Genomic DNA, 15,141 nt, shown 5'->3' on the forward strand with positions numbered 1-15,141 from the left:
GTCAATGCTGTCTCACATTGTAGCCAAGCATTTGCTAAGACCATTTGGATTGTCCCATATCCAGGGAAAGGTGCTCCGGGGTTGCAATGTCATGTGTAGAGTATGCCTGACTCCACTACTGAGCTGTGTCTCACTTGTCTACAGTCAGAGCCTAATAAGGGTTCCTTGAAAGGACTCAGCAAGGATCCATCCATTCCTTGTACCCAGACAGCTGAGAAAGGAGGCACCCCCATTTCTTTCTCTGCTGAGCACCCTTTTGTTTGCCAGACTTGGGGCAGACTACTTTGGAGGTGGGCTTAGGAACTGTGCCTCTTCTGTCCTGTTCTCATGGCCTTGCAGTGTAACCCAGGTGAGTCCTTCGCCACTTCCTTTTGCAGTTCAGAAGATGGAGAGAGTGGCACTTTCTGGCTGCTACAACCCTTTTAACTAAATTCAAATGCCCGAACTGTTGGTTCAGAGTAATTGTTGCCAACAACATGGGTCCAAGGTGACAGGTAGGAAACAGAAAGCTCTCTGGTGTCACGGAATCCGTGAGCTCCTGGATATTTCTGAGCCTCCTCCTGGGCGTCGGTTTCCCCACACATCACATTAACACAGACAATATAGGGGAACATAGTCTCTGCCCACCATGTCCCTTCTCGTCCACAGATTCCCTAGATAGTGTACATCCCACCTGTAGTCTGTAAATTGCCAACTTGGCAGAGCTTAGAATTACCTGAGAGACAAGCTTCTGGATGTTATCTTGATAGGCTAATTGATGTAGGAAGAGCCACTTTGATTGTGGGTAGGACCCTTCCCTGGGTTGGATCCTGAACCAGACAAAATGAAGCAAGTGAGCATAGCATAGCATAGCATGCATCACTCCCTTCTGAGCTGAGCATAGCATGCATCCATCCATCACTCCCTTCTCAATGCAAATGCACTGTAACGAGCTGCGTCCAGCTCCTGCCGCCTTGACCTCCCTGCCATAAAGGACTGTATCTTGAACTGTGAGCTAAAATGAACCCTTTCTGCCTTCCGTTGCGTTTGTCAGAGTCTTTAGTCACAGCAATAGAAAGAGAAGCTAAGACAGCACCTCCACTAATTTGGAGCCCTGGCTAGCAACCTGTTTGGGTAGAACTCACAGCCACAAGGCACAGTTCTTCTGGAAGCTTCTAGCCTCTGCCACAAACAGAGCTCACCCAGAAGCCACTAGCCTAAAGCTGAGCTATCTCAGGCAAGCCTCACACTTGGGAGGGGTAATAGTTGTGGCAGGAAGTCACAGGGATATGGGGATTTTGGTGACACAGCAAAGGCCTGCTAGAAACTGACTGTTAGCCTGGAGAAAGAGCCTACCCTATGCTTCCCGCTTTAAAACACTGTGATACTATTTACTCTGTCCCCCGCAGAAAGAGGACCTGGTACTCCCATTTGACAATGGAGAAGCAAGAGCTTTAGGCAAAGACTTGCCCCAGCTCTTAGTTGGGAGGTGTCATAGCCAGAATTAAACTATGGTGTTCTCTTCCTTAGGTAACAATGAGCCCAGACAAGAGCTAAACGCCACAGAGTCCCTGCCCTGCACCCTGTACCCTTTCACTCTAATGGTCAATCTCACTGAAGCCTCACAGCCCTACTGGGTCCTGGTTCACACATACTAGAGCTAGGACCAACCTGTAAAAGTTGCGACTCAATTCTTTACATCCCTGTTATGCAATTACAGTAGGTTTTGGAATAGCCTATCTAGCCTTAACAACAGTGTGCACAGGTGAAAAAAAGAGGCTCGAACAGCTCCAAGAAGTTTGCATGAACGAGTTCAGTCATAGACATCAGAACACGGTTGGTGCACATCTGATTGTCCTGGGTTTCATCCTTGAAGGAGAGGAGTCTGAACGCTCAAGAGACTCGGGAAGGAAGTTCCCATATAAACCAAATAAAATTTGGAGACCAGCAATCCTATGGCTCTCTGGGGGATCCAGACTCTGAGCTATGTTCCCTGGAGTGACAGGAGGTGCTGAGTCACAAGCTGTGGCTTTTCTAACTATAGGGGGAATCTCCACACAGTCCCTCTACTCCATTTCCTGGCCCACTCACCATCTGCTCCTTGGAGACTAGCCTTGTCTATGCCGTGTCTCCTCAGTTCTCAGCCGCCAAACTCCTGCTGCAAACCCAGTGCCTCCCTCCACTGCCCTTGTGAGAATCGTCCCATCATGCCAAGAACCTGGTTCCTTCACTAAGGCCAATCTTGCTTTCTTTCCTTCCTTATTCGTTCAATGGTGTTTTCTGAGCACTTACTATGGACTACGGGCTGTGTCTCACATACTCCAGTGGATGAGATAAAGGCCCAGCTAGCATCTACACACCGTACACCAGTCTGCAAAGGCCTGGGAGGCTACTGGAGGCCATGAGAGGCCTAATTCATCCCAGAAGTTCTCCAAGCCCAAGCCCTGAGTTTTAGGAGGAGTGAGAAAGTGTCCTCTCCCTCCCTCCTTTCCAGCCATAGTGTCTCCAGTTAGACAGACAGCTCAGCTAGCCACTGGAATGCTTATGAAGTTCCACATATTTCCCAGGGCAACACAAAGGCAGAAACACCAAATGTTAGTTCCAGCCATGACTGTATAATTGTGCGTTTCAATAACATTCTATAACGACTTTGCAAAGGTAAATTAACTTTCCTCCTTGGCTTCCTTTCGGCGGGAGATGTCCATGTAGCTCAAGATGGGCCAATCAGAAGTAGAAATCATTGTTGTTTCCATTAATAAGACAAAGTCGGCCTTTGGCTCCTCTCCCATGAACCCTTCCCAGTTCCTGAAAGGTGACTGCTACAACCTCGAGAAGTGTCTTGGTTGGATTCCCCCAGGAAGAATCTTATCATAAAGATTCATTTGACGGTGCTGATTTAAAAGTTTTGCCCCGGGGCCCCTGGTGTGTGTGTGTCTGCCAGAAAGAGAAGAGGCTCATGAGAATGTGAAGTGGGCAAAGCCCAAAGGGCAGCTGCAGAAACAAGTGTAGCTCTTACTTCGGCTCTCCCCTTGGTAGCCACACAAGGCTTCAGCAGGCTGTAGCTTGTCCAAAGGGAGAGCATCCCAGGAGCCGGGGTACACAACGGCTAATGGAGCTTCAAGGGGCTGTGCATAGAGCACCAGCCTCCTTCACTCCTGGGATGAGGGCCCCACCGGAGAGTGGAGGAAGGAGTCCCAAGGAGCTGACCTTCCGTGCTGCTAACAGGCAGCTGTGTCTGCTGCACAAGACAGGCTCGGACTCTCTAGTGAACCCGCCAGGAATCCATTTTCTGTTCCTGCAGCTAACTTAGCTTGAGAAAGGGAAAGGCAGGAAAAGTTATTTGTGGGAATGGCAAGCGTGTGCTAACCCACTCTGAAATCTGGAAAGAGATGCTCTTCCCGTTTTGTACGTAAGGAAAAGGCCAAGAAAGAGTCCATTGGTCCAAGGTCACACGGAATCCAGTGGCAAAGCCATTATCTATTTCCGGATAACAATCTGCCACAAATGAAGTGGATTAATCAATACACACTTAGGTCACGGTTTCCTTGAATTAAGAAACCTAGCGTGGTTTTCCGGGGGCTGCAGTCACATGTCTGCCTGGGTGGGAGTCTTATCTGAGCCTCAGCGAGGGAAGGCTCCGCTGGCAAACGTTGCGGGCAGCATTTCAGCTCCGGAGGGTGAGGGAACTAAACACTCAGCTGGCAGTAGCCAGAAGTCACCCTCGGTTCCTTGCCCTTCCAGTATGGTAACTTCATGAAAGCCAGCAGAGGTCATAGCCTTACAGAGTCTAATCCCAGAAGGAACATGTCCTCGCCAAATCAGCGAGTCACATACACTCCAGCACATGTACACACGTGGTCATTAGCACAACCAAGTACACACGCACATGTAATAACACACACATATATTAACACACATACATATACACCTACACACACATACACATATACACACATACCCTAACAGCATAAACACACATACATACTAGCACACATATGTGCATACACACACACACACACACACACACACACACACACACACACACACACACACACGAATGAGTACAGAGTCCAGCTATGCCATCCACAGACTTCTGATCCTCAGAAGTGGTGAGATGGCAAGTTTGTAAGGTTGGGAACTGTCAAAATTATGGTAACTTGTAACACTGACAACAAAATTAGCAAAATTAGTATAATAATTTTTAAAGACTTAGCCCAAAAGTGGACATAGAAAATATTTCCCTGTTAATTTTTTTATTGATATCATGCTAAAATTATGTCTGGGATGTATTAGGTTAAATAAAAGACATTGTTTTTTTAAACTCTTCTGTTTCCTTTATCAAACGATAGTTGTTTATGTGCATGGGTATTCTGTCTGCACATGACGTCAGAAGATGTCATCAGCCCCCCTAGGACTATAGTTACTGGCAGTTGTGAACTGCCATGTGGTTGCTGGAAACTGAACCTAGGTCCTCTGGAAGGGCAGCCAGTGCTCTTGATTGCTTGGGCCATCGCTCCAGCCCTCTTTTAATATTTTTAATGCTGCTATTAGAAAGAACAGTTGAGGGTTGGGGATTTAGCTCAGTGGTAAAGCGCTTGCCCTAGGCGCAAGGCCCTGGGTTGGTCCCCAGCTCCAAAAAAAAAAAAAAAAAAAAAAAAAAGAACAGTTGAGATAGTGTCTCATGGAATCTAGCTGACCTGGAACTCATTATTCAACCAAGGATTGAACTTCTGATTCCCCCACCTTGGATCCCCCCCCCCACTGCTGGGATTACAGCCATAAGCCACAGTGCTTGGTTTACAGGGTACAGGAGATCAACCCCGGGGGGCTTCAGACCCAACCAGCAAGCACTCTGCCAGCTGAGCCTCACTCCCAGTTCAGAACTCATAAAGGACGTGGGGGAGGGGGATCACATGTCTCTGTGGTTCACTTGGTGTAAACTTCAACCACCTGACCTAGAGGCTTCTCAAGCCTTACGCCTCCAGTTGAGGAATAACACCACACCCGCCCAACAGGTACACGTACAGGTTGAGTGAGATAGGATGGGGCCTGTGTGGGCCCAAAAGAGGTGCCCAATCAATATCGGTGATTATTGGTAAGAGTGAAGGAGCATGCACAGCCGCCGCCGAAAGAAATGCTGGAGAATGATGGGGTTCTATAAGTTTTCAACGCGGCTGTCAGACCCGCAGCCCTCCTCCTGGTAGGAAGTGATTAAGACTATCTAGCTAAGTTTTACGCCTCCAGGACAGAAGGACAGGTTTCTAGCTTCACAACTCACTTGGAAGAAGAGTGTGCTAGACCCTACACTAGTACAGCCCGGGGACAGGCACAGCCTGGGGGCTCCAAGGAGATGTAGCACCCTACCCCGCCTCCTAACTCAGACCTCCACAGTCTGAGTACCTAGGTGGCACCTATAAAATCAGAAGCTGAAGAGCTTGTCCCTGCCAAGTTTGTGTTAAACATGTCTGGACTAAGTCCCTTGAAACAGTGCCTGACACATATTAATCCCTAAATCAAGTAAATCCTGGTCGCTGCCATTCCTGGGACAGAGGTTTAAACCTTTCTCCAAAGGTGTCCCCATTCCCTAACCGTCCCATCCCTCCAGGCTCTGACTTTGAAAGATGCTCCCAGCTGTTAGGCCCCCATCCATCCCAGGCAAGAATAGAAACCACCGCCTCCGGCCGCCCGCGGCCTCCCTCCCTCCCCCCGGCAGCGATCGATGCGGCCTCAGCCGCGGGGGACGGGAACACAGGAAAGGAGGGGGCCGCCGGGCCTCCGCAGTAGTGAGGCGCAGCGGGGCCTCAGGGCAGAAAACAGCCCGGGCGGCGACTTGGGGTACAAGCGCGCTGGAATCCCTGGAGGTCGAGGCAGGTAAGGAGCCTCCCGCGGGGAGGGGCGTGGCTGACAGCGTGGGAGGTGGGGGTGGCCTGAGGATTCCCTTTTAGGAGACCCCCAAGGAGGGACAGCTTGACCGGACTAATCTTGCTTACATATTCTGTAAGATGGGATTTAGGAAACCTGGGTGGTGTTAGGATAAAACTGAGTGCTCTGTATGTGAGGAGCTCAGGGAAGCGGCCAGACGCGCAGAGGGTGCTCATGAAAAGTATCAAGGGTGCTGAGCCGGTGCCCTGAGAGGCACAGTCTGCATGATCTCGGATAAGTCACCCGGCCTTTCTGAGTGGCTGGGATACTTAACAAGAAATGTTTGTTGAATTAATTATCCTAATTCCTAGAGCAGAGAAGTGTGTGGCAGATGGGGGAGTTGACCCAAACAGGGCTTCTAATGGATGAAAGATGTGTACTTAAAAACGGTGTGTTTTGATGCCCAAGCCAATAGAGGATGCATGTGATGCGCCAGTTCTGGGCAGGGACTGCGCTACCGGAAAACACCAGGCTTGTTCAATCCTCAGAGTCTCTCCAGTGCAGTCCAGACTGCAGAGGAGGGAGCCAGTGGCTCCGCTCGGAGAGGGTGATGGATCTGCTCAGGTCAACAGCTAGCAAGTGGCAAATTCAGAAGGAAAAGGAAAGGATAAAGGCTTGATGCTTACTGAGAACCCACCAAGTACCAGGGACTTTGCATGTATTCTCCTAACAGTTCATCCAGTGTCGTGCCCTCCACTCTAGGTAAGAGAACTAATGCTCAGAGTCAAGGGACTGGCCTGGGTTTTAGCACAGGAGCCAAGGATGGGATCCCAATCCACAGTGTTAATGAAGAGCATCTGGGGTGCCCTCCATCCCCATCCCCTGGGAGAAGGCATTACTGACCCTAATTACAGATGAGATTACATAGTTTTGTGGAACAGGGGTAAGCCAGCAGCCCTAAGTTAAAGGAGGATCAGGGATCAGTGAACAGTGGAAAAACCTTGCATTTCTGGTGTATCCACCGAAACTAGACTGTTTCCATAAACCATCTTAACCCCTGGCTATTTCTGGAATGTGTGCTATTGTATGCATGTGTATTCTGTAGGAAACTAAAACCTGGAGAATAAACATTTCAGTCAAGGGCCAGGTCCATTAAGGATAAAGTTAAATCCCAGCTCGAGGGACTCGAATAGACAGTGACCTAGGTGACCAGCCTATGTCCCACACTTTCAAGTCTATATTCTGATTGCTGCTGGGAAGGCTAATGGGAAATATGTGACTGCTAAGGTAAGACAGAACCAAGGTTTAAGGTCAAGTCTGAAGGACACCACAAGTGTATTATTACATAGTCTAGCCCAGTAGCTCTCAAACTTGACCATGTACTGGAATCACCCTCCAGGCTTCTTAAAAACAGAAGGGCCAGGTGCACAGGTGCGTGTCTGGAATCTCAACACTCAGGAGACTGGGGTACCAGGATCAAGAGGTTGATATCAGCCTTGTCGAACTGCATGGAAGATCCTGTCTCCAAAATAAATAATTAGATAGATGGATATATAGATATGATAGATAGATAGATAGATAGATAGATAGATAGATAGGAAGTGCACTTTGGAGTGCAGGCTCCTACTTCAGAGTTTTCAAATCATCAAAATCAAGACAGACTGAAACTGCATCCTGTGACACAGGATTTCTGGAGTATCCTGTGGTGAGGATTCTCCTACTACAGGGAACAACACCCTGACAATCTAGAGTCTCAACTGACTTTCTTAATAGTCGTAGGTAATAAGCTTTAACTATTCCCATCTACAGAGAATCCTGAGGCTCAGAAGAGCCACCGTGGACATTTGGCTTCCTATATCCAACCTTGTCCAGGAAAAAGAGAGATGTCCTGTACGAGTCTCTATTAGATGCCAGGCCATCACATGACTTCTATAGCCCTGCAAGGTAGGCGTGCCCTTTTGTTGTGCCCTGGAGGAGACAAACCGGAAGTGGGAGGATGGGCGATTTAGTCGAAATTACCCAGTCTGGGCTGAAGGACGTTCAGACCCAGGCCTGACTTGAGTCCAGGGGGCATCTGACATCTGGGCATCTCCTGCGTGCCTGGCACCTCACGCGGTCTCCAGCACTGTGGATAGAGCCGGGGATTTTAACCAACAGGGAGACACACTGTGTAGCCATGGTGAGCGAGTTTCCGGGTCCGGGCTCTCGGGTCCCCTGGCGGCCAAGGGACGAGGCGCTGCGCGTGAACGTGGGCGGAGTGAGGCGGCTGCTGAGCGCGCGCGCCCTCGCGCGCTTCCCGGGCACGCGGCTGGGCCGCCTACAGGCGGCGGCGTCCGAGGAGCAGGCGCGGCGCCTATGCGACGACTACGACGCGGCGGCGCGCGAGTTCTACTTCGATCGGCACCCGGGCTTCTTCCTCGGCCTGCTGCACTTCTACCGCACCGGGCACTTGCATGTGCTGGATGAGCTGTGCGTCTTCGCCTTCGGCCAGGAGGCTGACTATTGGGGCCTGGGCGAGAACGCTCTGGCCACGTGCTGCCGCGCGCGCTACCTGGAGCGGCGTGTGACGCGGCCTCGCGCCTGGGACGAGGACAGCGATGCCCCGAGCAGTGTGGACCCGTGTCCCGACGAGATCTCCGACGTGCAGCGGGAGCTGGCGCGCTATGGTGCGGCCCGCTGTGGTCGCCTGCGCCGTCGCCTCTGGCTCACCATGGAGAACCCCGGCTACTCGCTGCCCAGCAAGCTCTTCAGCTGCGTGTCCATCGGCGTGGTGCTCGCCTCCATCGCTGCCATGTGCATCCACAGCCTGCCCGAGTACCAAGCCCGGGAGGCGGCGGCGGCGGTGGCTGCAGTGGCCGCGGGTCGCAGCGCAGATGACGTGCGCGACGACCCGGTGCTGCGCCGCCTGGAGTACTTCTGCATCGCCTGGTTCAGCTTCGAGGTGTCGTCGCGCCTGCTGCTGGCTCCCAGCACGCGCAACTTTTTCTGCCATCCGCTCAACCTCATCGACATCGTGTCGGTGCTGCCCTTCTATCTCACACTGCTGGCCGGCGCGGCGCTTGGTGACCGGCGCGGAGCCAGCGGGGAGGAGCTCGGAGACCTAGGAAAGGTGGTACAAGTGTTTCGCCTCATGCGCATCTTCCGCGTGCTCAAGCTGGCCCGCCACTCTACCGGGCTGCGCTCTCTGGGCGCCACGCTCAAGGTAGGACCGCTGAGGCCACGCTGGGGCAGAGGGAGAAATAACCGTAGGGCATGTTGGGTTAACTACGGTTGTATTTATAGGCTGGTCACATCCAAGAGCCCATGAAATGAGATGCCACATTGGGCCTGAAATAAGGCTAGAGGCCAGATAATACATTCATATTCATCATGTGTAACCCCACCGCTCTCTCTGTAAGGAAGGCCTTAGGGGACCTGGAGAGAATCAGTATTCTAACGGATCTTCTAAAGGATCCAGGTTCTGTTTCTAGCACCCACATGTCGCCTCACGATCATCTGTAACTTCAGTTCCAGGCCATACCCCCTTCTGGCTTCCACAGACACTGCACACACCTAGTGCCCAAATATAGATGTAGCCAAAACATCCCTACGATACAAATAAAAATAAATCTAAAAAAAAAATACTAAAAGAAGGGCCTAGTCCAGTGGTTCTCATCCTTCCTAATGCTGTGACCTTTTAATATAGTTCCTCATGTTGTGGTGACCCCCCAACCATAAAATTATCTTCATTATTATTTCATAACTGTAATTTTGCTACTGTTATGAATCATAACGAATTTTGGAACTAGAGGTTTGTCAAGGGGGTCGTGACCCACAGGTTGAGAACCACTGGCTTAGGGCGACCTTTCCCAAGAAGAATAAAAATAATTAACATATAATAAATAAATACAGAAAACAAACTGGAGTAAACTGAACCACAGGGCTGGAGAGATAGCTCGGTGGTTGGTTAAGAGTTGGGGGGGGGGTAGAGATGCTCAGTGGTTAGGGGTGGGTGCTGCCTTTGCCAAAGACTCAAGTTTGGTTTCCAGCTCCCACATCAGATGACTGACAGTCACTTCTTACTGCAGCTCCAGTGGACTCCAGCACTGCTGTGGGCACCCAGACACACACATGCATATAGCCACAAGCATACATATGCATGTAACTTTAAATAAATCTTTTAAAAACTAAAGTGAACCACCATTGTCCACCCACCCCCCCCAAAAAAAAAGAAAGAAAAGGGAGGAAGGAAAGAGAAAGAACAGAGAAAGGCCTTTGATGTTCCTGTGAAACATCAAATAAATCATAGTGCAAAGAAAGGTGCGAAGCAAGATGCTAGCTGGCTTCTCTCCTGGTGTCTCTCTTCCTGCATCATCGGAAGGCACAGGTAGTCACAGTCACTCAGCCTCCCAATAGCCCAGTGCTAACACTCACTGGGCACAGGATGAGTTTTCTGTGAAACCCATTATTGATTGATTAGTCCTTAGGACGACTTCCCCCGGAAGATGCTATAATTTACAAATGAAGATCCGGGGTTGGCTAGGTTGAGTTTTATAAGCTTGGTTGCAGTTTATTGGTCACTGGCCCCTCCCAGTTGGGTGAAATTAGCCTGGTTCTGGTAAAGAGAACTTGATCAACTTCTACCTGAGTCTGATAAGGGAACAGAGTGGACGTCAACAGAGGGGGCGCAGCAGGAAAGAGATGGGCAGGTTGAGGTGATGAAAATACGAACCCTGGACCCATTCCTCGTCTTTTCCTTGTTCCGAGGGCATTGCAGAGCCTGTGAAGGGCTTGTACTGCCCCCATTTTACAGATGTGGAAACTGAGGTTCTAAGAAGTCACGGGGTTTCTGGGAGGCTCCTTAATAAGTGGCAGGGGCCAGAGAACGACTCGGCTGCGCTCAGTTCCAGCCTTTTGTGCTCTCCTAAGCCCCAGGCAACCCTGTGAAGAATCCCCAGCAGGTGCTTGAAAGTCCCTTCCACCATTGGTGACAGCATTTTGCAGGTCCCAGTGCAAAACAGCCAGGTTACTAGGTGCTAGCTAGTGTGACCCGGAAGACCCCTGGGTACTAGGCAGGTACAGAGAGATATGTTAGCCAGATCCCTTTAATTCTTCACCCTAGAGAAGAGCCTCCTGTCCCCCAAACCTTCCTACCTTTGCCTATGAGGAGAGAGATGAGAACCAAGGCTGTTTGAATCAAGACACGGGCACAGCATAGTGTATGTATCCGGTAGGGGGGAGTGACTTGCTATTGAAGTGAGGTCCCAGACCACCACAGCTTCCTCAAAACCCAGACGTTTGCCAGGAAGGCAGAATCTCTGGGTCTAACTCCAGACCTACTTAATTGAGTCCTGGCTTTTTAAACAGACCCCTGCATAATTACAGTCTAGGAGACTTTGCTGTAGACCAGGGGCTCTCAGCACCGAAATCATTTGAGGACAAGTGTTTTATGTTCTGTGAGATAGCAAGTCTTATCCCAATCCCTAGTTGATCCTGTGATCAATCGGAGGGAGTTTCGTTGCTTAATGTAGTCGGAAGAGTGCCCTTCAGAGTCAGGGTCTTGGCTCCAATTCCACCATTTGACCTTGGACATTTTCTTTATACTCTGCGAGCCTCAGTTTCTCCTAACACTAAGTCTGTAAGTTCAGATATCTCTGACTCGGATTCATACATTTTCTTTCAGCACAGCTACCGTGAGGTGGGCATCTTACTGCTGTACCTGGCCGTGGGTGTGTCAGTGTTCTCTGGCGTGGCCTACACAGCCGAAGAAAAGAACGTGGGCTTCGACACGATCCCCGCCTGCTGGTGGTGGGGCACCGTGAGCATGACCACAGTGGGCTATGGGGATGTGGTCCCGGAGACTGTGGCGGGCAAGCTGGCAGCCTCTGGCTGCATCCTGGGGGGTATCCTGGTGGTCGCCCTCCCCATCACCATCATCTTCAACAAGTTTTCCCACTTTTACCGGCGCCAGAAGGCACTGGAGGCGGCCGTGCGGAGCAGCGGCCAGCGGGAGTTTGAGGACTTGCTGAGCAGCGTGGATGGCGTATCAGACGTGTCTCTGGAAACATCCAGAGAGACTTCTCAGGAAGGGCGCTCTACAGACCTGGAGACCCAAGCCCCCAGTGAGCCTGCAAAATCTCACAGTTATTAAAACCGGGGCTCTGCACTCCCTCCCCAAAGCCTGGGAATCAGCTAATGTAGAGCAGAGTCCTCCCCTGCTTAGGTTCTGCATGGGAGCCATCCGCCTGAGCAAAACATAGGGGCCGCAGATCTTTCTCAAAAAAGCCCAGAGCAGGCTAGCACCGCCCTCCATTCCACCAGCCCACAGAAAGGCCTCCTCTGAAGTATGTACACACCAAGAGGAGGAAGAGGACAGCCTCTGTATGCGCCGGTTAGCCTTGTGCAGATGATTATCCCCATTTCACAGATGAGAGAACTGAGGCTCAGCCGAATGCCACGGAGAAGTCAGCTTTTAATGATAAGTCCCTGGAAGGAGTTGGGGGCCGAGTCTTTGGAATCTGTAGGATCAATACCACAATCATCTGCCATACACACTTCCTAGGGCTGACTTACAGAAGGAGCCTGACTAGAGACCCTTCTGGGACCCAATCCCAGCGCTACACTTGCCACGGGAAAGGTGGCCAGCCCCCTGCCCCCAGAAATAGGTTCTAGTGGATCTGTCACAGCGTGGGACCCAGAGAGAAGCTGACTGAGAAGACCCAGCTCAACTCTGAACTGTTGGCGGCAGAGGGGTACCGCGCATGCTCCGGTACCGCGCATGCTCCAGTCCTGCTCGGCTTTCTTCAACTTGACACAAGCTAAAGTAATCTGGGAAGAGGAGGCTCAGTGGAGGGAACGCCTCCATCAGATTGCTTGTCGGCAAGCCTGTGGGACATTTTCTTGATTAGTGATTGATGTGGGAGGCCCCAGCCCACTGTGCGTAGCACCATTCCTAAGCAGGTGGTCCTGGGGTCTATAAGAAAGCAGACTGAACAAGCCACGGGAGCAAGTCAGTAAGCAGTGTTCCTCCACGGCTCTGCTTCCAGGCTCCTGCTTCCGGGTTCCTGCCTTATGCTCCTGCCCTGGCATCCCTCAGTGAACTATGACCTGGGATATGTAAGCCAAATAAACCCTTTCCTCTCCAAGGTTTTGGTCATGGCCTTTATCACATGATATAAACCTGGTTACCACGGCCCCCATTCTAACCTGGGAAGTTCTCTGTCTATCACACAGAACTCTAACCCCCTAACCCCGCCTAGAATAAACCCCCAAGCAAATGCTTGAGATGTCTGTCCCTTTTGACCAGGCCCTGTCATCTTTAATGGAGGTAAATCTTTTATACTGTCCCTTTGACTGAACAAGTTGTGAAGGGTCCTGCCCCCCCACACACACACTTTTATACGCACCTCTTTCTATATCATCGGGGCCTCCCTGGGGCCCTGTCTGTTCCGTCACACTGAGCCTCACCTAGAAGGCATCGTCTTGGCTCATCCCAGGCAAGGTGGATACTTAGCTCGTACTGCCTAGACTCAGTAATTGCTATAGCCTGCTGGGTACCAGGCTCTGGGAGGAAAGAGGAGAGAGATAGAGACCTTGCTCCTGAGAGGGCGTGAACGGCATTGAAAAGAAAAGCCACTGGGCAGTCCACCCCGAGCCCTGCTTGGTTTGGGAACTTTTAACAATGGCGTCATCATGGTTCCCACTCCCTCGTGAACAGATCTGTATTGGGGGGAGTCCTGAGCTAAGGCTGAGGTGTGTCCTGCAGACATGGTAGTTTTAGTGTATTTAGACTTTTTTCAAAGCCTCAGGAGGAGGAATGGACTGTCCGGCTCCCCCTAGCTTCTCTTCCATCCCCTCCCATACAAGCCTGCATGTTACGCCCCCACCCTCCCCTGTCCGGTTTGCCTTGGCTCCTGGGCCTCCGGTTGCTGACCAGGTTCAAAGGTCGTCATGGTAGAGAACTCAAATGTCCCTATGCTAACAAGGGAACTAGTCGGGGAGACAGACTCAAATGTGACAGCCATGACGAGAGTTAACTTTGCACGGGAGGAAACCCCGTAACCCGAGGCCATCCAGGAATGCCTTCCCGAGTGAGCGACAGTCTACCCTGCTATAATAAAGAGAAACAGTAATTAGGTAAGAGAGCGTTCTGGGGAAGAGTGTTCCCAACAGAGTACACAGCAGATGCCCAACGTCTCCAGGTTATAGCAGAGACAGGAGCCAAGCCAAAGGGCCTCTCGGGAGCTCACCATACTCCTCACCTCTCCTGCACATTGACCTCTTAACATCTGTGCCCAGCTGTGCCCCGATGAGGGACACACTGGAGAGCTCCCCACACCCTCCTCTGGCCTAGCCTAACGAGACTTCGAGACCTTCTGCTCCTTCAAAGAAGACTCTAAAGGGGGTGTGGGGACAGATTAGGGAGAGCCATCCTCTGTAGATTGTATGTCATCGGAGCAGCAACGTAGTGGGTCCCTCTCCCTCCAGCGGATTGGTGGGAAGTGTTCCACAAATAGGGACCCATGCCCAAGCACCTGCCACAGCTAGCCTGGGACTGGTTGCTCAGGTTTGCTCTGAGAGACTGGGGAAGGTGGGCCATCAATACGAAGGAGCCATTCATAATCCACACCCTCAGAGGCTTGTCTGTGGCAGCAGCAGCCAGAACAGTTGGCATGGGACAAGAGTCCAGTTGGAATTAACGACATCAGAAAGGATAACTCACCAGGCTTGGTGGCACAGGCCTATAACCCCAGAGACCAGGGAGGCTGAGAGTCAGCCTGGGCTACAGAGTGAGTTCAAGGTCAGCCTGGGAACTTAATGAGATCCTGCTTCAAAACAATAAGTGCTGAGATTGTAGTCTAGCGAGAGAGCACTTAAGTAGCACGCCTGAGACCCTGGGTTCAGTTCCCAGCAACACAGGAAGGAAAACAAACTAACGAGTCAAACAATGAAAACAACTGAGATCAAGTGTCTTCGCAAACATTGGACACTGGCAAACTTAACGAATTAATCTGAAGGAATGCTCTTTTTCAGTGGTTCTGTGACAAATGACCACACCCTCGGTGGCTTAAAATAACAACTTTATTCTCACATAGTTCTCAGAGCCAAAAGTCCACTGTCAAGGTGTAAACAGGGCTCTGCTTCTGGGAACCGTAAGAGGAGAGCACCAGCCCCACTCCCACATCCTCAGCCTCTGGCCTCAGCGCAGTCTCTGCCCCTGGCGTGGCATCACATTTTCCACTGTATATTAAATTTCCCCAAACCTTTCTCCTATAAAGATACTTGTGATGGCATTTAGGGTCCATGGGGAAGATCCAAGAT

At 51.0% G+C, this 15,141-nt stretch overlaps 1 protein-coding gene across 1 annotated transcript; it reads left to right on the forward strand.

The window, feature by feature from the left end:
• The first annotated feature begins 8,004 nt into the window (after positions 1 to 8,004).
• On the forward strand, positions 8,005 to 12,965 carry Kcns1 (potassium voltage-gated channel modifier subfamily S member 1). The gene is made up of 2 exons (XM_032902500.1): positions 8,005 to 9,043; positions 11,504 to 12,965. The coding sequence occupies exons 1-2, from the start codon at positions 8,018 to 8,020 to the stop codon at positions 11,969 to 11,971; spliced, it is 1,494 nt and encodes a 497-aa protein (XP_032758391.1). The 5' UTR covers positions 8,005 to 8,017; the 3' UTR covers positions 11,972 to 12,965.
• The last annotated feature ends 2,176 nt before the right edge of the window (positions 12,966 to 15,141 follow it).

The sequence above is a fragment of the Rattus rattus genome, chromosome 5, assembly GCF_011064425.1.
Source record: "Rattus rattus isolate New Zealand chromosome 5, Rrattus_CSIRO_v1, whole genome shotgun sequence".
NCBI lineage: Eukaryota > Metazoa > Chordata > Mammalia > Rodentia > Muridae > Rattus > Rattus rattus.